The sequence below is a fragment of the Pelophylax lessonae genome (assembly GCF_965119305.1).
Source record: "Pelophylax lessonae genome assembly, chromosome: 4".
In the NCBI taxonomy this organism is placed as follows: Eukaryota; Metazoa; Chordata; class Amphibia; order Anura; family Ranidae; genus Pelophylax; species Pelophylax lessonae.
In genome coordinates this window covers 632,851,924-632,878,703 of record NC_138771.1, presented here as the reverse complement: position 1 = coordinate 632,878,703, position 26,780 = coordinate 632,851,924, and the positions used below count along the sequence as shown (strand labels likewise).

The following is a 26,780-nucleotide window of genomic DNA, read 5'->3' as shown; positions in this document are numbered from 1 at the left end:
GTGAGACCACCTTCTCTAATGTGCCATCATTCCAGCCGCGTGCCAGGCTACACCCCCCCCTTTTTAATTTTTTATTATAGGGCGACAAATAGAAAAATGTTTGAAAAATTTGAATTTTGTTTTGAAAACTCCTCCCCCCTCCCCCAGACAGTAAGGCTTTGTTTAGACTTACGGTTAGGGGGTGGCCGGTGCTCCACATTTTTTTGCCATCCTCCAACACCCGCTAAAGTGTTTGTAAAGGCACAAAGTTTTTTACCTTCATGGATACAAGCAAAATCATGCCTAAGAGGATGCAGACATTGCCACTTTCCTTGTTAGAACCCTGAAAGTGTAGCAGCTGACTAACAATTATAAAGTCACTCCCATTCACATTCATTTTCACATGGACAAGGCAAACAAACAGCTATTTCTTCAAAATAACAAAAGGTAGGAATCTGCAGCAAAGTTTATTAAAATCCTTACAATATACACAGATCACCCAGAGGGGAATAGTTTTTTTTCTCAACAAAAGTGGAGTTACTCTTTAACTTTTATTGATAAGTTGGATAGGGTTTCCTCATTAGATATTCCCTGGAGTTCATGTCTGGTCTGAACAAAATAATGAAACATTTGGGGAAAAACATACAAATCAGCAATGCCCAACTAGATGACAGTATGGCAAAAATTTCCATTGCCACCGTGTACTTCCCCTGAGCACTAAGATAAGCTGGAATAAAAGCAATCCAAACACAGAGGAAGGCCAACATGCTGAAAGTAATATACTGGGCCTCATTGAAGCTATCAGGAAGCCTTCTAGCCAAAAAAGCCACAATGAAACTAATGAGGGCTAAGAGACTAAGATACCCTAACATGGCCCAGAAAGCAACGGCTGAGCCTTCATTGCACTCAAAGCTTATGAACCTCAACTGGGATCTAGTGCTAAGTTCTGGAAAAGGAGGGGCAAGTGACTGCCAAGAGATACACAAAATTAGTTGTAAAAAGGAACAGAAGGATATTATCAGGAATGAAACCCAAGGACTTGTCCATCTCCTCAATTTGCTACCAGGTTTGGTGGCCATGAAGGCAAAGACTACCATGATGGTTTTGGCCAAGATGCAAGAAATACAAAGAGTGAAAATCGTGCCAAATGCTGACTGTCGTAGGAGACAAGTCTCTTTTTGAGGAGGTCCAATGAAAGCCAAAGAACAAAAGAAACAAAGAGACAAGGAGAGAAGGAGAAGACGGCTCAGATTGAAATTGTTGGCTTTCACTATGGGGCTGGTTTTTTGTTTCACAAAAAGTCTTAGCATGGCATTAGGAACCAGGGAGGAGATGATGGTGGTCACGGCTAACGTTGCACCTAGTGGATCTTCATAAGATAGGTACTCAATGGTTTTAGGAAGACACGAGGATTTCTGGTTATTTGGCCAATGATCCCATGGGCACTTGAAGCAATCAACAGAATCTGAAAAATAATGATAGGAAATCAATTACTTGCAGCACACAATACTAGAGGGTATACCTGTAATATGAATATAATCTGCAGTCATGAAAATATAGCAAAGCAAAAAAACTCAAAGAATCATGTCAAAATCTATTGTTTACATTTTTTTTTTAAAATAGTTCAAAAATATGTTTTTTTTAATCATACGTTAAAAACAAAACTATATTAGGAGAGCAAAAAAGATAATATCTCTGCATCCTTCTTGGATTTTTAACAAAAGTAGTAATCTCTCAGATTTCATGCTAAATACATCTGTTTAAAGCAGAGTTCCGCGCACAGAAGTCATTTTTCAATGAACATATCCCCGGGACAGTCAGGGCTAGTACATTCCACAATGGTTAGCCTCTGATCTGTCCCGGTTCGCACTTACCTTTTAGAAGAAATACTTACTTATAAAATTTCTTCCACAGCGTTTCCATCTCTCTTGTGGGCAGCTGAAGCCGGCGCGGTCCTCTTCTGTGTCTTCTTCCGCGTCTTCTCGTCACTTCCGGCGCGGCGCCGCATTCCTCCACAGCTTCTGGGCATGCCCAGAAGCTGTTTAGCAGGGGAATGCGGCGTCGCCCGGAAGTGACGAGCGGGGCCAGTGCCGTCGCATTGATTCCTGGGAGCGAAGACGTTCAGCTCCCAGGAATCATTGCGAGACAGGAAGTGACGGGTGAGCCGCGGCGCTGAGGGAGGAAGTACTCTGAGGTGAGTATTTACGATCTTCAATTACAAGGTGAGTAAACAAAAAAAAAACCTAACTATCCAATTCCTTTTCAGGTGATGTCTACCTAGCGGAGGGGCACAAAAAAAAAAATATCGATTTTGTGCCCGGAACTCCGCTTTAAGTACTTTTTTGGTAAACTTTAATAAAAGTAATAACCGTAGACCATAATTTACTATTCTGACAATTGAAAGAGTGTTTATGGTCAAAACCTAATGTCATCTATATATTTCCACATTGTATTTCAATTATTTCTAGCCTACTCCCATTACTCTAAGTGATCTTGCAGCTTGTAAACATACCTTGTAAATTTTCCCACACATTTACTGCCTTGAATTCTGTGACATTTAATCACTATGGGTAGGCACTGCTGTGTCACACATTTCACAGAGTCTGCCTCCTGAAATACAGAGGTGCTGAGAGGAGGCATTTTAGAAGGGGGATCAGTACAGGAATCACTGCTTACAGGCAGAAAGGTACCATGGGATATGTAGTCCTTGGAAATTTAAACTAAACAGCAGCGCAGAAGCTGCAAAGCATGCAGAGAGTCGAGGAAGTTGTTGAAAGAGATAGCCAGTAGACAGGCAGCACTCACAACGTTAAGATTTTTCAAGAAAATTTATATTGGATTGACAAAAATAACTACAGTGTTACAGTGCTGATGTTTCAAAATGAAAATGTATGCTGTGGCTATATAATCCCTCTGACAGTTAAAGTGTTACTAAAACCCAGGATCCTACATTCACTATATCTGGTCTCCCACAGTACACAGAACATGGACATGGAATTATTTTAGTAAATATGAACTGCTAAATACCTTTTCTCATCAGCAGTATACAGTATAGCAGTCTTGTGACTTCTATCAGCCTCTGGTTAAAGCTTGTAGGAGGAGTTTTAATTTTCCTTTGACTATCCTATGAGGCTGTAGGATCCCTGACCCTCTGTATGGATAGTGCTGATTGGCCCTGTGCTGACCACCAAAAAAACTCTCTAGCAATACACACCAAACTGAGCATGTGCAGAGTGCCCCTACGGCTCTGCTCTATGAGATGTATTGAGGGATAGTGGAAGAAGGGGAGGATCAGAGAAGACAGAATCAAATAGCCTTTTTACACAGTGCAGAGGATTAACCCCTTAGGTTCTACTGTGAGTATAACAAGCATGCTTTTCTGCATATAAAGACTGATTTTACTGTTGTGGGTATAGTAACACTTTAAGTAGTGATCTGTGATTACTTAAACTATATCTAAAGCCATTTTTTTGTTTCATTTTAGATAGGAATGGTTAAAGTAGAACTCTAGGAAATTCCCTTTTAAATTTCAAATCCCCCTTTCTCCTATAAAAAAAAAAAGGTACTTACTTGTATTTACCTCCTCCCTGCGTTAGCACTGTCCCTAACTTCTCCCTTAGTACAGTGACTGTAGTCCTCTTCTTCATTTCTTGTGAGCCCAGCCTTCCATTTAGATTCATACCCTCACTTGACTGGGCTCACAGTGCTCCAAGGACTGATCAGAGCTTTCACGAATTTATGTGAGCCCCACCTAATCCTAAAAAATGCCCCCTTCTCCACAGCTGGAGAAAGAAGAGAAAGGTGTGATAAGTCACTGGGGCAGATGGCAGACTGCAGGAAAACACCTGCAAGGAGCTTTTGGGATGCAGGTTTTGGAAATGTTGGAGTTCCATTTTAAAACCACTGTCAGATTTTTAAAAAATCTATTTTGCAACCAGTGTCCCTGTGGGTGGTTTTCCTTTCACTTCCTTTAGACACAAAGGGAAGTGGAGTATATCTCTCCAAAAAAGGATAATGAGGAGAAAAAGGGTTTGAGTAAGCATTACTGAATGTCAAAATGTTTATTATAGCAATAAAATTAAAAAAATTAGAGCTGGCGCATGGGTAGTGTCTTGGTACTGCAGGGAGGGGGGGGGGTCACTGCCACTACCAGGCATTCCAAGGCTGCCAACCATGAACACCATTGTGTCATTTCATGCTAACTTGCAACATTATCCCTGCAGCTGTGTACATGGCTCCAGTTAGAAAATATGTGAATGGGTCGGGGGTGTCGGAGAGCAGCTAATGTGCTCTCTACAGCCAGCTGCATGGACACCAAATTTGTAACCGTGAATAGAAACTGAGAAAGAGGTGAGCAGTGGAAGAGGGATGCAATGGTTCAGGGGTGAGCTGTGGAAGAGAGGTGTAGGGAGTGCAGAGGTGAGCTCTTGGTGAGGTCTTGAAGAGGTAAACTGTGACAAAGGGGTGCAGAGAGAGCCAGGGATAAGGGTTGCAAAGGTGAGCTCTGGCCAAAGGGCTTCAGGAGTAATCCTCTAACATGGTGCTGGATAGAAATGCCTTTATATGAGGGCATTATACAGGTGCACATATGCTTTGGGCATCATTCATTTTAAATATGTTCATGTGCTGGAGTAGGAAACGCTTTAGCGATTTTTGATCGTTGCTCTTATTATTGCTTATACAGTATGTTGGTATATTAATGTTCTTCCAATCTTAAACTAATTTCAGCTCTTAGAATTATTTACCTGATTGGTTGGAGATCTCTCCTTGAGGACAGGATACACAATGATAGCAGCAGACAGGTTGTCCCCTTCTAGGAGCCTTACGAAATCCTGGTGGACAGCTATTACTGCAGACCGACCGGGGAACCTAATGGTATACCAACCACAAAAAGTATAATATTTTAACTACCAATATTATAGCAGAATTTTACTTAAAAAAAATCCCATTAAGTTTATATGAACTTGTTTTTTGGGAAAGTTATAGCGTCTACAAACTATGGTATATATACTGGAATTTATGCAGCTATGATGCTTGTAAACGAGTTGAAAGTAAGCCAGTTGGACACTGCCCCAGACAGAAGGGTAAGGGTTAATGTATTTCCCATTTCTTTGGTTTTGGCGGGTTTTCTTTGAGTCTGACCCACTGATCCAGTGTTATTAAAGAAGGACAGTGGTCTGGAGCCGAGAGAGAGGAAGAGGGGGGCAGAAGGGAGCAGCAGAGCTCAGAGCCTAAGCCCATAGGGAGTCACACCCATGCAAGAATGTCACTTGCTGCTGTCATGTAAAAGGTCATCAGGACCTGGGGTTTGACCTCAAAGACTCCAGCACTGGGAAATGCCACATATGGATCCCCTGATTGAACATGGACTCTTGCTTTGCAGGTATTCCGGGGTAGCACATATCTTCAGTTAGGATTAGGGATGTAGGAAGAAATACTGTTCTTGTATGAGGACTTTGTAATTTTTGCCCTTTTCCAAGTAGAGCTTTTGAAATCCTGTTTCCACCTGATCTGAAGTTACTGAAAGGTGTAATGCAAGTAACCGCCACTGTTCAAGTCACTTATGCACTTTGGGGTGTGAAAAAACACAGTGTGAAGATGCAAGTCATTACCTAGGGTAATGGAAGATCACCAAGCAGCCTGTTATTAAGCGTATGCCTGAGACAAGTGGGATAGTCTCTTGCAGGAGGGAGTTGTTGTCGGCAATCTCTCAGTGAGCTGTCTGTCTCCCATAGCAACAGGAGCAGATTTACGCCAAAGAGGTTCCCAGCCTGTACCCAGGTACAGAAGAGTTAAGTGAAGTGAAGTTCAAGCATGGAGTAAGCTTGGTGCACGGCGGGGCTCCATACCATTACTGGGAGTGAGGAAGTGAGGTGATACACTGGGCGGGTGGATGTGGACAAGGCTCAGCATGTCCCTCCTAAATGTAAGTTACAGAGAAGGTGTACATTGAGAGTAAACCTGGTGAACAGTTATAGTGCAAGTGTACACGGTATATGGTAATCTCTAAAAGCAGAGGCCCCTCTTAAGGTTGAGTGTTCCCCCATGGAGGCATCAGGCTTGTCCTGGGGCATTGATCTGAATGGCATAGAAGTAAAAGTACCCCATGTGTAGTAAAGTGGTCCTGACACTGGTTCATTGTGTAGCCCAGAAGAACCCACCCGGGGTAGTCCTCTCATGTAACCCATACTTGGCACCCAACAAGTTAATGGGGATCATGGAAGAAGGTCCACTATCACCCTAAGCCCTTTCTACATGCTATACTGGTAATGGTGGTGATCAGAGACTTATAGTGCCACTGTGATAGTGTGGCAGGCAATCTGGTGATAAGAGACCCTTGCTGGGAGGTACATTAACTGGCTAACTGACACTGATATCAATAGTGACACTAATACAGTGATGAGTGATAATACTGTACACATCTCAGTGTACTAATGACACTGGCTGGGAAGGGGTTAACATCTGGGGGCAATCAAAGGGTTAACAACAATGTGTAATGTGTGCTGCATTTACTAACAGATCTTAGTATTTTTTCTCCCTGCTTTGCATTTAAATGAAACAGCTAGATCATTGCTCCGTGTTCAGAGTCTTGTGTGTTTGTAAGGCTGTAATTTTCGGTGGAATGCTTGAATAAAAGAAGGCTTTAATGAGCAGATACACGATATACATGAGTTCCCAATCCTGTTTTTTGGACTGTGTTGTAACAGTGCTGTGGCTGCACATCGGGCACCCAATTGCCCTTAAGCTTGGTTCCCACTTGTGCAGGTGATTCCCACTGCAGGTCGGCACCTGCATCCACATAGACAAAAGCATCCACCCCCATAGAAAAAATGCAGAAGTTGTGCGCAGGTGCCATTGGGCACTGAGAACTCACGATTTCCATGCGGGCTGTGATTTAAAATATAAAGCAGGAACCTTTTCCCAGCATTTTGCATTTTCAGGAGACACAGCAGCCCATTCAAAGGAATGGACTGCCGTGCCCGTGCAAAACATGGTTCGCAAGGCCGCACAAGTTTAAACCAGGGTGTGACGGAACTGTCCAGCACCCAGCTTGAGTGCTTTTGTCAAGATATATCGCTTCCTCCAGTCTAGATCTAGGAACCAGGTATTATAGGTGAGCACCCTAGACTAGATGACAATAGCTTAGGTGCACTGGAAAAAGGAACTAACTTTATTTGAAAATCATACAGATTATATAGCACATTATATAGATCAGGTTTGCTTCATCTCCTGGACTCCTGCTGTGGAGCGAGGATGCATTCCTGAGTCCCTACACTGCCATTGGGAGGGAGGACGACCACCTTCTCTACTGAACTGTGAATCTGCTGCTGGGGATGGAGGATAATCACCTTCTCTCTCTGGTCCTTGGCCTGCCGCTGGGGAGGGGGAATGACTTCCTCCCCTCCCTTCATCTCAGACTGCCGCTGGGGAGTTAGGACAGCTTCCTCCCCTCCCTGGTCCTATGTGATAGAACCGTCCAGCACCCAGCTCGGGTGCTTCTGCCAAGGCGTATAGCTTCCTCCGGACTGGACCTTGGAACCAAGTATTATAGCTGAACACCCAAGACTAGACGACAATAGCTTGGGTGCACTGGAACTGAAACTAACTTTATTTGAAAATCGCACAGAATAAACTGTAAAGCACACCAAGTCAGGTGAGCCTAATCACATTATTGTATGCAAAGGAAACTGTATACAGGACTATAATTACCATAGCTAAGTAACAGCCAAAATAAACATTATGCTAATCCACCTCTAGCAACTAAAAGCTGACAATGATCTAATTAACATAAACTTATTACCAACTAGCCACCTAAACAAACCTAGGTGCCCAGACCGTTCGGCACCTAGCCCACAACTCTGGATATACACAAAGTACATTACACATTATTATAAGCATAAGCTTAAACATCCCACGATGGTTCCATAACAAGGTAAAGTAATCACAATATAATTCACATCTCCAAGAGATGATCAGACATACAGAAACAATGGGTGATTTAATAAGGAATGGGAATGCACATCTAGGAGGCACATAATAGGAGAGACACAAACTTGTGTAATCTGTCCACTAGACAAGTCGTCAGAAGACAATGTTCCAGCTGTCTGATGCAGTGGAATTATGTAATTTATCTTTATAGATTTCTTGAGGGATATTGTTGATAAATATTAATGTCCCAAGTAGGGGCTTCTCCAACTCAGTCTGCAGGAGGGCCACCATATTTCCTCTAACCATTAACCTGTACAAGATTAATATTACACCTTTCCATCCACTCCTGAAGGGAAGCTTTATTGTCCCTATTCAGAGAATTAATCCAAGCCTCGCTTTCAGCGTCCATCACGAGGCTGTCCATCATTAGAGAATGATCCTCTCTCTCCATGGGCCATAATCAGTGGGTAGGAGGCTGGCCCCTAGTCTCCTCCAAAAACCTCTGTCCCAGTTTGGTCTATCACACAGGGGTTATTGTTGGAGTAATTTATGTGTGGCCCAAGGCAATTCCTTTTCTTCCAACAGGAAGGTCAAAAGCCTGGACATCCCTGCTTTACAGAAAAACTGAAACTTAGAAAGAGAAAAACAAAATACTATTTGCTGCTAAATTAACTTTTTAGGGGAATCCCCAAATCACACAAATCAACTGGGAGCTGGGCGCTGGGAGCTGGGAACAGTCCCATGTGACATGTATTAATGCAGAAAAATGTTTAATTCCTTTCAGCGGGAGAAGCAATTTTAATAATTTTTAAAGGGCAACTTTAATTATTAATAAGCCCCCCCCATAAAAAAAAATCTGGTTCTCCCTGAAAATACATACATACATGTCTAGTATAAATTTTAAAACCCTACAACCTCCTCACTCAACATTCACACTAGATCTGAGGGGAGGAAGGAAAAATGTGGCAATGAGCATGTGCCCCCTTTCTCTTCAGCCATACCTTGGGTACTTTGCCGTGGGACCCTCCTGGCAAAGCACCCTGTCTCCATGTTGATGAGGAAAAGGGCTTCTTCCCCACCACTTTGGCCCATTGGTTGATAGACACTTATCAGAATCTGTAAACTTCCATAAGAATAATGGTTTTCCCAAAGTAAACGTCTCCTATGTAAATGATAAAGAGGTACATAGTACCCCTAGTTACTTTTTCACAAAAATAAGTAAATTTGTCCCCATGGTGATACAGACCAGTGGTTCTCAACTCCGGTCCTCGGGACCCACTAACAGGCCAGATTTTAAGTATTACCTTGGGGGACGCAGACTAGAATACTGCAATCACTGAGAAGCAAATGAGATCACCTGTGATGTAATTTAGTTATCTTGCAAACCTGGCCTGTTGGTGGGTCCCGAGGACCGGATTTGAGAACCACTGATACAGACAAGGGCCACTTCCCCCCAACCTTGGTCCAGTGGTTGTGGGGTTCTGAAGGAGTCTTATCAGAATCTGAAATGTCATGTAAATATGTAAGGGGTAAATAGTACTCCTGGTTACTCATTCACAAAAGAAAAGTAGATAAACACACTGACACATTTGACAAATCCTTTATTTAGAAAAAATAAATAAAAAAACCTATGATGTAAATCTACTGACAATCGGGATGAAAAACTCCCCAACACCCCCCGCCAACGCGATCTTTTTCCAACAGAGACTCGTCGTAACAAACAGCTCCCCAGCTGGCAGCTTGATTAAAAACAAAGGGACAGGGATGTTGGCGGATGTCATTGACCACATATGGGCATGTTCATAAGGGTTCTGAAGGGAGATATCTGCTTATTTAAAGGTAGGGTCTAGGCAGGAAAGCCTGTAAAGTGAGAATGATTTGAATGAAAGTGGGTGGATGAAATGCAGAACGTAGGTGGGGTAAAGGATTTCCTGTATCGGGGACCATTATATTGGTGAGTATACATCTGCTTCCCATGCCTGCAAAAGGTAATTTACTTCCCAGACACACAGTCTGCAAGTGGTTCAAGTCCTCTAGGCCCCAAGCTCAAGCCCAGGGTCCTCCAACCAGGCACACAACCCACTAAAAGACAAAAGGACCCCAGCTAGGAGATTTCTAAAACAGTGCTCAGCCTTGTTGTTTATTTTGTTGCTTGGTCTAACCCCTCATAACAAGCTTACCAGTAATTTACTAGCTAACAAATATGTAGATCCCCCATGCTACATTTCTGTCACAGCACTTTGGAGTCCTCCTGCCGAATTTTCCAATGACGAAACAGGTTGGATGGAGATGTGATGCCATCATGAACAAATAAGCTAAATAAAGAGTCTGCTAATCAATCCGAAGTGCTGGGATGGGCCCTTGCAAATTGTGAGTTGTACTGGGTTTTACCTTTTAGTTATTTCAATAAATAAAGTAATACTATTGGGACTTCTCTTTTTTGTCCTTATTTGTATGATGGGGAGTATCTGGTTGACGTAAGAAGGTAAAAGCAAACCATACGTTCCATGTTTTGGAAAGCGCTGTTTTCTTTAATTGCTAGTTGAAATGTGGTGTTCACTCTATTTCAATATGAGGGTGCTTTGGGAGTGATGGACAGTTAACCACTTTCCGACCACCCGCCGCCTTTTTACTGCGGCAGGGTGGCTCTCCTGCGCAAACCGATGTAGGTCTACATCGGTTGCGCGCGGAAGCTAGGGGACGATCGCGAGCCGCCGGCAGCGTGCTCCTACCCCCACTCGGCAGCAGGGAAGCCGATGCACGGGTCAGGTGGCTTTGATTGCTGCCTGACACCAGCGATCGCTCCCTGCTTAGAGATTAGGACGGTCGGCTGTTGTAAACACAGCCAACCATCCTTCTCTCTGCAATGACCATAGAGCCCCTGTGATCCTTCTATATAGGATCACATGTCTCTATGGTCATTTCAGAAGCCTCGCCCCCCCCCCCCCCCCACAGTTAGAATCACTCCCCTATTGTCATATTTAACCCTTTGATCACCTATACTGTTAACCCCTTCCCTGACAGTGTCATTATTATAGTAACAGGGCATATTTTTAGCACTGATTACTGTAGTAATGTCACTGGTCCCCCCAAAAGTGTCAAAAATGTAAATTAGGGGTCCGATCTGCCCTCCACAATGTTGCAGTCCCACAAAAAATTGCAGATCGCCGCCATTACTAGTAGACAAAAAAAAAAAACAATAAAAATGACATAAATCTTTCCCGTAGTTAGTAGATGCGATAACTTGTGCGCAAACCAATCAAAATACACTTGTTGCAATTTTTTTTTTACCAAAAACATGTAGCAGAAAACAAATTGGCCTAAAATGTTAAAAAATTTTGATCTTTACATTTTTTTTTTTTGGAGAATGTCATATAGCAGAATGTGAAAAATATTGTTTTTTTTTTTTTTTTTTCAAAATTGTCGCTCTTTTTTTGTTTATAGCGCAAAAAATAAAAATGGCACAGGTGATCAAATACCACCAAAAGAAAGCTCTATTTGTGGGAAAAAAGGACATCAATTTTTTTTAGGTACAGCATTGCATGACCGCGCAATTGTCCGTTAAAGTAACACAGTGCCGAATCGCAAAATTGGGCCTGCTCATTAAGGGGGCAAATCCTTCCGGTCTTAAAGTGGTTAATTAGGGCCTTGTGTGGATATGTTGCATTGGCGTGTGAAGGTGAGTTTGATATCATTTTTGGACTTTTTTTGTTATAATTGTTACTTTACATATTGTTTTAAACTCTTAAATGATATTTATAGCTATTTTGCACATCAGGGTTTTATAATTAATTTATATAGTTTGAGCTGTTTGCATAGAGCTGTACTGAACTGTTCAATTTTGTCTATATGTAGATATGATAATATGTTATATTATTATGTTTTTGTATTTCACAACACATTTGTATTCTTTTTTTTTTTTTTGTCTACAAAAAAACCCAACACCTCCCACCCCAAAATATGACTGTTCCATACGGTAGCAGTAGAAACCCTTGGTCCACAGCAAAATCTCTGCAAATCCCTGCATCACAGTCCCACCAGAACGGATCTGATGGAACCTAATTTTAGATATTTTTAAGCAGGTGTAAATGCTGGTGAGATCACTAATAACAGCTTGTGATCCTGGCAAAACACTGAACTTGTGAACAGTAGAAAGTTTAGAAAACCCCCAAATGATTACATTTATGTACAGTAATCAAACAATTTGCTATGGGTTTCAGCAAATTTAATAAAATTTATAATTGGAAAATGCATAACTGGTAATGTGAAATATGCAATTACATCTTCTTCTATGGTCTTTTGGCCTTCGATAGTGCCCAGTTCATCACCCCCACATGTGTGGCACCGAGCACTGCTCCTTCCATTAACAGCTTCAAGGTGCATATCCCATTGGGAATCTCTACAAAAACTATTCCACAAATGGTACTTTACCCCCTCTAGACTGGCAACTATGTATCCCACCTTGTCTCCGTTATGCTGGAGAGGCTGTCAAGGAATAGGATCACTTCAACATATCTGGTGGGACTGCACGCATATCAAACCTTTCTGGAATTCAATCTCAGCATTTCTCTCCCCCCTGTGCAACATTTCTTCCCCACTTTCCCCTCTGGATCTCCTCTTGGATCTCTCAATTTCAACATGGCCCTCTCACATCAAAGTCCTGGCTACCCATGTCCTCATAGCAGCTCTTCTAGCACTGGCGAATGCCTGGAAATCACCAAAACCCCCCACATTAGCGGACACCATTCTCTTGCTAAACAATCACCTCCGAATGGAATTTGCCTTCGCCAAAGCCAACATGACCACCACCTTCTTCTACAAGCATTGGGCACCCTGGCTCTCTGATACTAGGAGTGCTAACCTATGAATCTCCAAAGGTCTCGATCTAACTGTTTCCTGAACTCCGCCCCCCAGATAACCTACATCATCCCAACTTTGTTCTGTTTGGGAAATACAATGCATCCTCACGGACTGGGGACACTCCCACGCTTTCTGCATCAGGTGTCCACCCCTACTTGGTACAACATCTTCCTCTTAGGATTTTTCCTTTTTGTGAAAACTTGCCGGTACATGATCCCTCCTCCTCGTAGCACCCCCACCGATTGGCCTACCACTAGTTAATCATGGCTGACCCCAACCCATAATACTCCCCCTGTTGTACCCGGTCCTGACTACAGTTGGTTCCCATGTGGGGTAGTCGGAGCCCGGTGTACCTTAATGTTTGGTCCTCATAGGGCGGAAGCTCAACACACTCATATGTCACCGGCAAGGTTCACCTGTAGTGCCTTGACTCGACCTGTTATTATGTTCATGTTTCTTGTTTCAAATCTGTGACCATTGTGATCATTTTTCTCTGCCTTGTTATGCTAATACAATGTTTGTATCGAACCTTCTTGCAAAAAATTCAATAAAAATGTGGTCATAAAAAAGAAATATGCAATTCCTATGGACACACCTTTTGGTTTCCGTTGGGCCACCACATGATGCTGGTGTTGACACTGAAGACTTGACCAGGCGGTGCTGCTGTGTCATAACTGCCAACCTTGACATGATGTATGACACCATCCGGGCTCAGCTGCCAGTTCACAATGTCGTAGACGGCTGGTGGATCTCCATTCTCATCAAAGAAGAGTTCTCTGCCACTGCTTAGTTTCATCCTGACCTTCTTCACGTAGTTCAGAAGCTGAGAGTTTAACGGTGGAAACAATTATTTTAGCGATGAACTTCATGAACTGCTTTAAATGGATTGTATTAAAACACTTTACAGTTAAGAACGAATGTCCATGATCACACTGATTGGGAGTTAATCCAAAATATTGTACTTTTTATCAAGTTTTATTATAAGTGAAAATATAAAAACTAAACAACCTGTGATAAAACTGAGGTTAAAGTACTGAGACCAAAGAGTTTCATTGTTGAAATACATGTGTAAATGTGAACTTTTATTTCTTTGGTTTAATTAGTGATTCAGCCTGTCTGTGTACACTATTTAACCAAAAGGTGAATTTTAATTATCATGCTCCCCCTCTCCTGGTTTTGAAAAAATAATGTGCCAAGTTCTACTTACTACTTATGTTCTATGCTGTCCTCTTCTTTTTGCATCCAGTAGTGCCAGTCCTCTTCTGGGCTAAACAACAGTCTTTCTCATTCAATTTCCTGTGACACTAGTTAGTCATTAGATAAACCCATCCTTGCTTACTTCAACCCAAAGCCATGCCTCTAGCATGTTTCACCCATGGGGATGATCCCCATGATTAAGCCCAGCTGTAAGTGAAATATGTTAGGGGCATGACTTTGAATGGAAGATAGCGGTATGCTTTCATTGCAATAAACCTTGGCTGGAGTTGAACGTCCCCAGTGTGTGATCTGTTATTTGGAAGGTGGAATAGCTAGTCATTGACGCACTTCTGGGGGACTTTATCATGCAAGCGGAGCTCATAGTGTTCTTGGACTAAGTAGTGCCCTTATGTCAATAAATAAGCCCACTCCCGCTGCCACTGAGAAGGAAAAGGAAAAGGAAGGACCTGTGATGTCATCAGACAAGCTAGAAGGCTGCAGGAAAAAAAAACACAGTAGAGCAGTACGGGGGGGGGGGGGGTTGTTATAAAAAAAAATCAGCTTTAGGGGGTGGGTCGTTAAGGGAAGGGGGGGGGGAATGTGCAGACATTTTTATCTGCATTTCCACTTTTACATCTCCTCTCTTGTGATACGTAAACAGAGCTGTCAGGACTTGTTGATGTCTTCTAGGAAACCAGGTTGCTCAGTAGAAGAACCCAAGTTACTAATCCTTTATACTGTGGCTTCATTACAGACTCTGAATACTTAAAACAGTTCTACAGATGTATAGAAGTAAAGGCTTTTCTTTAGAGAAACTCTAAAGAATGAATTATAAGCCCCGTGCCTATCCACCAGCCTCTCTGTAATAAGTGCGCAGGGCATAGAAAGGTAGCAGTCACCTAGCATGCCCTGTCCCATCTCCTTTCTAGGTGGTCAGCAAAAAACTCCCTCCGCTCCTGATATAGCTATTGTGCAGCAGAGGATGTGCACAGTCACATGTGCAAAAGCTTTAAAGAATGGAACATGTTTGTTCTAATGCACAATCCAACGGAGACACAACAACGCCTAGAGTCACTTTATCCTAAAAATCTGATGGAAAAATTACTGAACCACCTATGCTTGGATGACTGACTAGGATGAATTTCTCAAATTCTACAACTATGGCTAAACATAAGATTTATCTACTATATCTTCCCCAGGATTTTCCTATCTGCTCCTTTTATTTTTACTTCCACTCTCCTTGCTTCAATTAGAACCCATGATTTTTTATGGGAATTCAAAAGATCATTGCAGTACCCCATCCCTAATTACATATAAACAACCAAAGAAATACAGTTGGACTAGTACAGTTGAGACCACACAAATGTTAAAATCTTAACAACATTTTATTGTTTGCACATACGTATTACAAACTCTAATGGATCATACATGATCCTAAAACCATCCTCATGTGAGGTAAACTTAAATTAACAAGATTTCCCATTCTGAAAATATAAATGATTTAATAACTATGGCTATATCCTCGGTCGGTTCTCACGTTTGTCGAGAAGAAGATGTTTGTGAAATGCGTTGACATAAGAGGACTCTTCACCACAGGGTCTTTCATTATTTTTGTATACCATACCAGATCATTTGTAGACCAATTTTAGGTGATTGGCTAATAGCCATTTTTTTTTAGAATGAGGAGTCTTTTTATTTGAGATAGGATTTTCCTCACATGGGGATGATTTTAGTATCCTGTATGTAATCCTCTCAAATAACAAGACTCCTCATTCTAAATAAATGTCTATTAGCTAATTACCAAAAATTGGTCAACAAATGATCTGCTATAGTATTCAAAAAGAGCAAAAGGCCTTAAGGTGAAGAGTCCTCCTATGTCAACGTGTTTCACAAACAGCTTCATCAGGACAAACGTGATAGCCGACCGAGGATATAGCAATAGTTATTAAATCATTTGTTTTTTTTTAAAACAAAGAGTCTTGTTAATTGAGATAGGATTTACCTCACATGGGGATGGTTTTAGGATTTTGTATGATCCATTAAAGTTTTAATACATATGTGCAGACAATAAAGATTTGTTAAGATTTTCAAAGTTGCATGTTCCCAATTGTACCGGTAAATCCGACTGTATTGTTTTAGCTGCTCTGATTTTATGTAATATGTATTAACCTATAAAATACTTGCAAATTGACTGTTGCTAAGGATGAGAGGACCTCATGGTGACTTGGAATGTATTCCAGGGAGGTGAACATCTCACTCACCATTGAAATTATGAAGTGTAAATGTAAAATGGTGGAAATAATTTTGGTATTAGGAAATTGCTTGGATCTCCCTGTGAAAACCTGTTCATCAGTGGATAATCTAATAATAGATTTCACAAAATTAGGATAACAATATTTGAAAACATGTTTGAATATATAGTTGAGAATTTTATAATTTGCCTTATAAAGTAGCATACAAGAGTGAAATAAAAAAAATAAATAAACAAGTGGTCCTTTGAGTCTGCCTCTTTTTTGCTTTTTTGGATTTTTTAAAAACCATTGTGTTTAAGTGTAGATTTATGCCATACATGCTTTGTCCAAACCATGTTTAAAAGATAAGTTCATATTCTCCAAAAAGTTACCTAAGCAGTCAAAGGGCCCAAAAAAGTATTAAAAATGTGTGCCACTTTGTAAAATGATTATTGATTTTATATTTTTACCTGGAGGCCATTTGGGTGCCCTCAGACATCTGGCTAATAGACTCTTAGTTAGCAACCCCATGTCCTGCCTCATTGCTAGGACAAAGAAACTATTGTTTTTCAGTTCTGCAACGCTGGAAGTGAGCATCCAATGATTTTCATGTCCCAGCAACAAATCAGGTCGTGGGGGTTTGCCTAAAAGAAGTTTATTTGCCAGGCATCTGTGGGGACGCATATGGCCTTCAGGTAAAACTATAAAATGATTGATCATTTTACAAAGTTGCACAAATTGTTAATATCTATTGGGGCATCTTGACTGCATAGGCTGTTTTTTAGAAAAGCTGAACTTAGCCTTTAAATACACTTACGGTTGACTGACTCACTACCTCTACTGGAAGTCTGTTCCAAGCATTAGTACTCCTTTCGTAAAAGAATACTTTCTAAAGCTAGTTTCAAACTTTTCTCCTGGTCATGTTCCTGTATCCTTCATACTGAAAAAAAAAAACTAGCTTAAAAGTAACCCCAGCTTGTTTTGAAAGCTTACATTTCAACTACATTTTGTTTTATTAATAAAAGACAAGCTCAAAAAGAGAGTATGCAAATGGGATATTAGGAATAATGGTATCCACGTCCCAAATAATATGATAATAAAGAAGGAGGAGGGGGGGCAAGGGGACTTTTAAAGGGGTACCGTCATAAGACTAATAAATCTGAGTAGACATACATAAGAATAGTTTTATTGAAATAAACAACATATGGTAAAAATTACTGTATTCCTAAGAACACAGGCAACAGTAATACAAATATCACATAAAAAAAGAGAGAACAGGGAGTAGCAAAATACATATGAGGCAAAATCGTTTCCTACATAGAGGGGTGATTGCTTAGACCACTACAAGACCTATGCTGACCAGAAGGCGATGCAACTGGTAGGTTTACATGTAGTGAATGTAGATGCCCATGAACTTGCCCAACATGTTTCGTGGACCACCGCTTCTTCAGGGGCAGTTGGAAAGGTATATGAACATCACAAATGCTACTAAGGAATAAAGAAAAAAGGAAAATAAATATATCAAAATACCATAAGATAAATAATATAATTTACATAATAGGTCATTCAAATGTGGAGGTCACGAGAGAGAGCATAGGTCAAAAACCAGAAAACCCAACTGCAAGATAACCACTCCCAGATCAGTAGGATGGACCAGGGATCATAAGGTGAGGATATTCCCCCGGGGCGAGCACGGGAGCACCCCAAAACAAACAGGCCAGGTGAATAATAAGGAGGTTCGGGAAAAATGGTCCTGTGGTATTAGGTCTACATAGATAAAAAATGTGATGAAAAATTTAATTAACAGATGTATGGGATAGGTAAAAAATGTATAGAAAAATTCAATTTTCTATGTATGTAGATAGCACATTGATTTAGATATCAATGTATATGTTAGTATAGAAAAAGTACAATGGTTACATGTCTTACCCACAAAATAATCCAGTCTGTTAAAAAGTCAGGGCAGACGGGTGGCTGGTGGTATATCCTTTGCTGGTGGATAATCAAAGAAGAAAATCCAAGTGTAATCAGTTGATCCTAAAATAAGTATGTGGGTGTGAGGAAATTGTAATTGGATAATTGAATGGGTATGTGAGGGAAAAGAATGCGGGAGGAAGGTGCATGAAAGAGGTATATAGGATGTATATATATATATGTGTATGTGTAGTATCAAACACCGTACCTACCGGTGCACATATATGAAAAAGTGTGAAACATATAATCAAAGGGAATGACAAAAGGTGTATGTGAAAAACAATATATATATAAAAAAAATGTGAAAACAAAAATAAAAAAATAAAATATAAAAGCATGTATAAGATAGATACATATACATGCAAACGTAAAATATTGTGTCTGCAGAGTACAACCTTGCACATATATATAATCACAATGATAGGTGAAAACATAAAATCTAGATGGAAGTGAATGTATGAATGACTAGCAAGTGAAAAAATACACTCATGTAAAAAGTGAGAAAAATGTGAAAAAACGAGAAGGATGAGGGTCATGTGAGGTAAAGAAGTGTAAATGAGGGGCAAATAGTGAACAGCCTAGGACTGCTAATATATATATAAATGATGAAGAACGAGTATAGGTTGTCAGCAAAGTATAGGGAAAATACTTGGAGATCCATACAGCAGCGTGTCCCGCTGCCAAGTGGAATTGGAGAGGAAATTCAGAGCCTGATATTGAGAGAAGTTGTCTTTTGGACGGACTGGATTATTTTGTGGGTAAGACATGTAACCATTGTACTTTTTCTATACTAACATATACATTGATATCTAAATCAATGTGCTATCTACATACATAGAAAATAGATTTTTTTCTATACATTTTTTACCTATCCCATACATCTGTTAATTAAATTTTTCATCACATTTTTTATCTATGTAGACCTAATACCACAGGACCATTTTTCCCAAACATCATTATTATCCACCTGGCCTGTTTGTTTTGGGGTGCTCCCATGCTCGCCCCGGGGGAATATCCTCACCCTATGATCCCTGGTCCATCCTACTGATCTGGGAGTGGTTATCTTGCAGTTGGGTTTCCTGGTTTTTGACCTATGCTCTCTCTCGTGACCTCCACATTTGAATGACCTATTATGTAAATTATATTATTTATCTTATGGTATTTTGATATATTTATTTTCCTTTTTTCTTTATTCCTTAGTAGCATTTGTGATGTTCATATACCTTTCCAACTGCCCCTGAAGAAGCGGTGGTCCGCGAAATATGTTGGGCAAGTTCATGGGCATCTACGTTCACTACATGTAAACCTAGCAGTTGCATCGCCTTCTGGTCAGCATAGGTCTTGTGGGGGTCTGAGCAATCACCCCTCTATGTAGTAAACGATTTGGCCTCATATGTATTTTGCTACTCCCTGTTCTCTCTTTTTTTTATGTGATATTTGTATTACTGCTGCCTGTGTTCTTAGGAATACAGTAATTTTTACCATATGTTGTTTATTTCAATAAAATTATTCTTATGTATGTCTACTCAGATTTATTAGTCTTATGACGGTACCCCTTTAAAAGTCCCCTTGCCCCCCCCCCCTCCTCATTCTTTATTACATTTTTTTTAGTTAATACAAGTTATATATTAGTATATTTAGTTATATATTATATATACATCTTGTCAACTTTAAAAATCACCTATGAATAAAACATGTTTATTACCTGCCATGGATAGAAATTTGAAACACTGGCACATGTGCAATCATTGGAGCAATTTCTCAGGTCTTTTAAAGCTTCAGCGACAATCTGCACAGCCATGTAAGCATTGTAAGTGACTCGCAAGTTGGACACATCAGTGAAACTGTTCTGAACTGTTTCGAGGCTCTCCTCTCCTGTACACAATTTATCTGTGGCGATTGGAACAATCGTAACATTACTTTGGTCTACTAATGCACAATTGAAAGTTTTCTCCCAGAGGATCTTCAACCACTTCCCTCCCCAGGGTGAAGAGGGATGGATTTTGTTAAGAAACTCCTTAAATCCCATGATTGCCCCACTGGGAAGAGCTAATCCAATTGTTCCAGAAAAAAACTGGGCAAGAGTTCCCATAGAGAAGAGGGCAGATGTTGACCAAGCTTCGCTGGCCACAAATACCCTTTGGGTAACATTCTGCCTTATCATCTCAAGCACTATCATAGCAAAATCAATGTCCTTGCAGAAGACAACTACCACCATTGCTGTTGACTCTTTAATGACATTGACAATGTGTGGGGCATTTCGGTCAGGTTGATTGGTGAGCATGTTTTCAGTAAAAGCCACACATGCCCCAGCCTTGGCAATTTCTTGTTTGACAAGCTGAATGCCTTGCTGTCCATAGTCATTGTCATTACCGAGCAGACCTACCCACATCCAACCAAAATGTAACAGTAGCTGCGCAATGCCCCTGGATTGAAACGCATCACTAGGAACATTTCTGAAGAAAGAGGAGAACTTTCTTCTATCACTGAGGAGAGCACTTGTGGAAAAATGGCTGATCTGTTGGAGAAAAAAACATTTATGAAAATTATCAGGACCCATTAAATTTTTCAGAAAATCTCACATTCTACGATAAGACAATGAAATAATAATCTTTACACATAGCATTTATTATCTGTTTATTATCTGTTTTGTTCCCTTACATTTGCATAAACTTCAATATCTTCAAAAACAAATTCTGGGCTGTGCATCCAAGTTCATGGAGCTGACCTTTCATAATCAGAGGTTTATTTTAAGGTAGGAAATGGAACAAGTGGCGCAAGCTGTTAGCACTACATAAAAACGATAGTCCATATAATAGCACATCAAGGCTATGATAAAGTCTTAAGGTGAGATGAGGAAATAGTCTGAATGCTCAGGGCCAGCCTGTTGGGGAGCAGAAACGATCTCCAAACATGCAACAAACAAAAGAGAAAACAGGCGCCTCTGAGTTAAGACTGCGATTTAATATGGCAAACAAGTAATAAAAACTTACATCAAAGTAAGTATAAGCAGACAAGATGGGTCCTTCCGGTGTCCATGTGGAGGCTGGGGCTTGGAGTCATTTTTGATTTTTATTTCTATTTTAATTTCATTTTTATATTTTATTTTTATTTTCATTAATATTTAATTTTATTTCCACATTTATCATTTCTTTCTCATTTCATCCCATGGTTTTTTTTTTTTTTTTCCCCTCTAATTTTCCTCTCATTGTCTATGGCATTATTCTCTTTATGCATCGTATCACATGTATATTATTGTTTATTTTTATTTCTTACTGGTTTGACCTCTAGAGGGACCCTTGTTCCTTATACAGCCATAACGTAGAGTCATGTTTACTTTGATAGTAATTTAATAACTTCACCACCAGAGGGCATTGTTCCTCATACAGCTATAATGTAGAGTCATGTTTACTTTGATAGTAATTTTATAACTTCACCACCAGAGGGCATTGTCCCGGAACACATAAATTGGTCCTTCTCTTTCCCTTTTACATTTGACTTTGAAAAAAGAGCGCGCGCTGGTTTCCCACCACAGTGCGCATGCTCGGAAACGCGTCAGTCATTACGCCGGAAGATCCTGTGGACAAGCATCACAGCCACTGTGCGGCCCAAGCCTCCATCTCACTGCGGTTTCACCCTGCTGTCCAAGCCTCCATCTCACTGCTGTGACACCCTCCACTTCCTGCTGGACAGGAAGAGGAAGAGAGGAGATGATTACAGACCCACAGTGATGACTCCAAGCCCCAGCCTCCACATGGACACCGGAAGGACCCATCTTGTCTGCTTATACTTACTTTGATGTAAGTTTTTATTACTTGTTTGCCATATTAAATCGCAGTCTTAACTCAGAGGCGCCTGTTTTCTCTTTTGTTTGTTATTTTAAGGTAGAACTACTGTATATTTTTCCATTAAGAAAAAAAAAAAAGTATGTTCTGCAGCATTTAGGTTCCATTCTCACTTGAATGTCTTTGGTTAATTTTTGGCCATTTTTCTTTAGCATTTGTACAGGCATTTTTGCATGAATTTCTGGCCTGAACTTTTTGAATTTCATTTTTAGCCAATAGGAAGTTAGTTACTAGGTAAGAAAATGCCAGATTTGTGCATTTTTACAGTTTTTTTTTTCAAGTACTCCAGTTGAAGTCTGTTGGGGCAAAAAAGTGCAAATCTACCCCGATTTTTTTTCAAGTGATGAGCTGTAAGCGACACTATGCTCAAGTGTTAATAAGCACCGTTGAAGATGATGGAAATCCTTGTGTTGTGCATTGAACTGCTTCTGGTGAAGCTTCAAATCACGCTTCAGATCTCTCAGTTGTGAACACAACCTTAAATGTAAGTGCATCTGCACTTACTGTTTTCCATTAGTCCCCTGCAAAGTCTCACAAATCCTTCCACAGATCCTATCAGTGCAGTGCAGTCCACCTATTGCAGTTTCTTGTGATGAGGGAAACCGTGCTGCACTGCTACTGAATGCAAAGCAGCAATGTCCTTCATGTAAACTATGCTTGCACTTTAGTAGAATAAGGAAATGTTGCAGGGCTCATGGTTATCAGCATTGTCGTGGAGCTTGTCAGTCAGTCTAATCCTGTCCACTGCTCCACTAGATTGATAGAAATTACTGTGCTGCTGAAACTCTTCCACTGCGATCTGCAATATCTGACAGAAGGATAGTGTTGGACATAAATGTAGGAGGCCTAATACAGAGAACACACTTCCTAAACTGTGACACTGGAGATCAGCAGGCTCCGCCCCCTCCTTCCCATCACACTGAGTATGCGCTGCCTGTCACTGGGCTGTGAGGAGCAGACTGAGGCTTGAGGCTTCTGGACACAGACAAGCTATCTGGTTTGGAGCCTGCAACAAATAGAGGAGTTCTAGATACAAGTGCCTTCATCCTTGGAGCTTGAGTTACCTGCAAGTGTTTACTACTTATTTGTTTGGTAAGAGATTTCATCTGGTGGAGGATAGCACTGTTCCTTGGGTGTTTATGTGACTGCCAATACTGATCTTTGGTAAGGAGTACCTATAGGTGTCTTTCTATATGGGATCCTAATTTCCTCTGATGTGTTTTTTGTGCACACCCATTTTGTGTTCTGGTAAGCAGCGCAAAAATTGGTGGAGGTTTCACTCATTTCACCATTTGAGCACCATTTCCTTTTTTTCTATTCACTGGATAATCACATTGGTGTCATCAGTTTAAATGTACCAATTTTTGTTGGGTTTTATGCTATTGCGTTTTTCCTTTTTTACATTATTTATGACTCAACGATCACATCATTATCACGAGCCTTATTTGGTTTCTTTCTTCTATCAAATGGACAAGATTTTGGTCCAATAACTCGCTTTATTGTTCACCTTTTTGGTAAGCATATATCCATGAGGAGCCTGGTTTGAGAATCACGAATTGCATTATCTACAATTTATGGACTTTATATGGACTTTATTTGTTCCATTCTAATGTTTAATGTTAATTTGTATATTGTTTCACTGGGGTGTGGTCACACTTGAAGTTGCAGCTTTTCTTTATTTTCCATTAGCGCGGTTATTAATTTTATTTTTATAAATGTAGGAGGATTTGGTTAACTCAAGGGACTCAAGTTTTATTTTGTTAATTTGCAGTTGGATTTGAGACCTGTTTAGACTTCCACACAGAAGCTTTATCCAACATTATGGCAAAACATCTGTAGAAACCTGACCATCACATCTGAGCTTGTTTGGACATTGCATTTCAAAATCATGGAAATTATTATAAATTTGGCCTCCTCCTTTGGTCTTCCACTCTTCATGCAAGCGTTGCATGGCGTTGAAGTGTATCTGTGAATATTTATTCCTATTCATCTCAAAGAGCATTTGTGAGGTCAGAGACTGATGTTGGAAAGTAGACCTGGCCAATTCTTGCAGCCTTATTCTCCTTAAAGGTACATCCACAAACCAGAAGCCCAGACTTGCTCAAGAAAGCTAAAAACACTCTAAATGTGTCTGCACCAAATCCAACAAAGCAACAATGGCTCAGATTATTTAAAACTAGGAGAAGGGGAATGGTGCACATGGACAGGGCAATGTACAGAGCAATACAAAATGTATTATTCCAAAAAATATTAATTATAAAAAAAGCTTACAAAGTTGAAAAGGTTAGGTTGCAATCAACTGAAAATACAAGTATAGCCAAATGGCTGCTTAAAGACAACCTGTAAATTGTCTTCCCAAACTCAAACGTTATTCATGTGCACCTTTTCCCTTTATGATAGTTTTAAATTATTCTGAGTAGTTACCATTATTGCTTTTTTTTTTATTATTAGTCACTTATTATTAGTCACACTTGAACTTATTAACAAGTATTTATATTTTAGAATAAAGTCTTGGTGTAAGTTACCTGAGGATAGTGGAGGAGCCCGAGAATGTGCGCCAGGATTATAGAGTGTGTGGATGCAGAGTGACCAATGACGGCAGTTAGAGGGACATCTAGAAGACATCGATAGTTGGGCACTGCCATCCCATTTCCTGTCACTGCATGCAATACTGCTTCTAAACTTTGCTGTACCACCATACAAGAGTCATAGGCCTGGAAGCCCAGTGTGATGTTGGGAAGAAAAGCTGGGCTCTTTGCGATTTCATTTATTGCAAACACCATTGCTTGAAGCTGCTGGAAGTTCTCAAAGCTGAACCTTCAATGTAAGTAATATAACATATTACATTATAAAATAAAGGATCTGCATAAATTCAGCTTCTTCTTAGAGTCAATGAAAACATGTTTTTTTGCGGGGAGGGAGATTTTGTCCTACCCTGTTTATTATCCTAAATTATGGAGATATCAGATATGATATTTGTTTTTCACTGATGGTGATTTTGTTAAAATATTTGTATATTATATAGAATATGGTCCACCAACACACTGTCAACCAAGAATATTACCAAACCAAGATTTGTAGTTCTTTGCAGATCATATAGTAACCATAACGATGCTTAGGTGGCCAATTCATGAGGCATTTGAGCATTTTAAATAATAGAGATAAAAAAACTTCTGAACAATTGGATCAGTTTTGTTTCAGCTTATTTAAAAAAAAATGTGTTACCCTTCGAAATGTAACATTAACAAAACCCAAACTAGTCCTGCCTGATAAGATGATGGGGCCTAAAAATGGCCTGACCTGCTTGCTTTACAAATGATACAAGTAATTATATGATAGAAGAGTACAATCTGGATCAGTCAACCAAAGGGTGAAATAGCATAAAAGAAATGAGGCAGTAACAGCCTTCTGAACAGTTTTTTATCCCAAAAAGGGTTTGAAGCCTTTTGGAAATCCAAGCTACCAAAACTAAAATTACATTTCAGAATAAAGTCATTCAAATTAAGGATTAATTCTCTTAACCCTAACTTTTCCACTACAACTGCAACCAACCAATCGGTTTTCCTTCCTTGCTTCCTTTGCTCTCCTTCACCCCTTCTTTCATCCTTCCTCCCTTGCTTTATTTCCTCTTCTCCATCTCTTCCTTCTTCCTTCCTTTCTGCTTCTATGTCCCTTCTTTCATCCTCCCATTCCTTACTTACATCCACTGATCTTTTTTTTTTTTTTTTTTGGCATTACAGTGGAATGCCTGCACAAGAAAAAAATATTTTCAAATATCTGCCAAAATGCAGGAGTAACAAATGAAACCTCACCTCAGACGTCACTTACTTGGAGCAGGTAGTCCTAGGTGGTCTTTTGGTGAAGTTGTTATGCTGGAATACATTGTCCACGTGAAGAGGTAGCACAATGCCAATCATCACATCTCCAGGATGTATTATTCCCTCCAGCTCAGCCATATCCAGATGGCATAGGGAGTCTTTAGAATTGAGTACATTAATAAAATGGGACAGGGCCAAAGTCCAGAGACTTAAGTGTAGGCCAATCATGTTGGGTATTAGCCACAAAGGTTCCTGTAAAAGAGAGATTGACACTGGGCCTTGAAAATACGCTTGTCTGAAGAGCATTTCTGTCTTTACTAGCTACTTGTGTTGTAGGTGTGGGCTGTGTGGGTAAAACAAGCTTGCAATTCTGAAAAATTGCTTTTCAAAGCAGCATGTATTTGTAGATGCTCTCCTTAAGCAGCCAATAGAATTCTCAATTTTAGAAACTCACTTGATTCCCCCATCAACACTATCGGTATGGCTGGCTTAAGGCTCTATGCCTCTGCACTGCTTCAATCCTACAAGAGGGAGGCCACCAATAAAAGCTATCCCATTCTTAACTGAGGGGTTTCCTTGAAAACTTAAAATAAACAGTGGCGGCTGGTTTATAGGGGGGAGCAGGGCCGCCGCCCCCCCCCCAATCTGTGCAAGGGAAAAAAAATACCATTTGCAGCCCACTAGGGGCGCCGGTTCTACTGTTGGCTATGGGGGGGTTTGCACGCCACGTGCGCCACGCAGAGGCACCGATTGGCAGCCTTCTGGGTGTCATCGGGGCGCAGAGCAATGTGCCCCGACACTCCCCACTGTGGCGCTGTCCTGGCTGTGATTGGTCCAGACTGGGCCAATCATAGAGGACATCCCGGGCGACGTTGCGTGGGGGCAGAGAGGAGGGCAGCGGCACGCATGCAGGTCGAGGAGGAAGAAGACGTCCAGAGCAGAGTCCC

The 26,780-nt window shown here is 40.6% G+C and overlaps 1 protein-coding gene across 1 annotated transcript; it reads right to left on the bottom strand.

The window, feature by feature from the left end:
* Positions 1-530: 530 nt before the first annotated feature.
* On the bottom strand, positions 531-25,971 carry LOC309552874 (extracellular calcium-sensing receptor-like; the record flags this gene model as incomplete). Its single annotated transcript, XM_082253785.1, has 6 exons — positions 531-1,444; positions 4,725-4,848; positions 13,364-13,591; positions 19,876-20,688; positions 24,541-24,832; positions 25,844-25,971. The coding sequence occupies 6 exons, from the start codon at positions 25,969-25,971 to the stop codon at positions 531-533; spliced, it is 2,499 nt and encodes an 832-aa protein (XP_082109911.1).
* Positions 25,972-26,780: the final 809 nt, after the last annotated feature.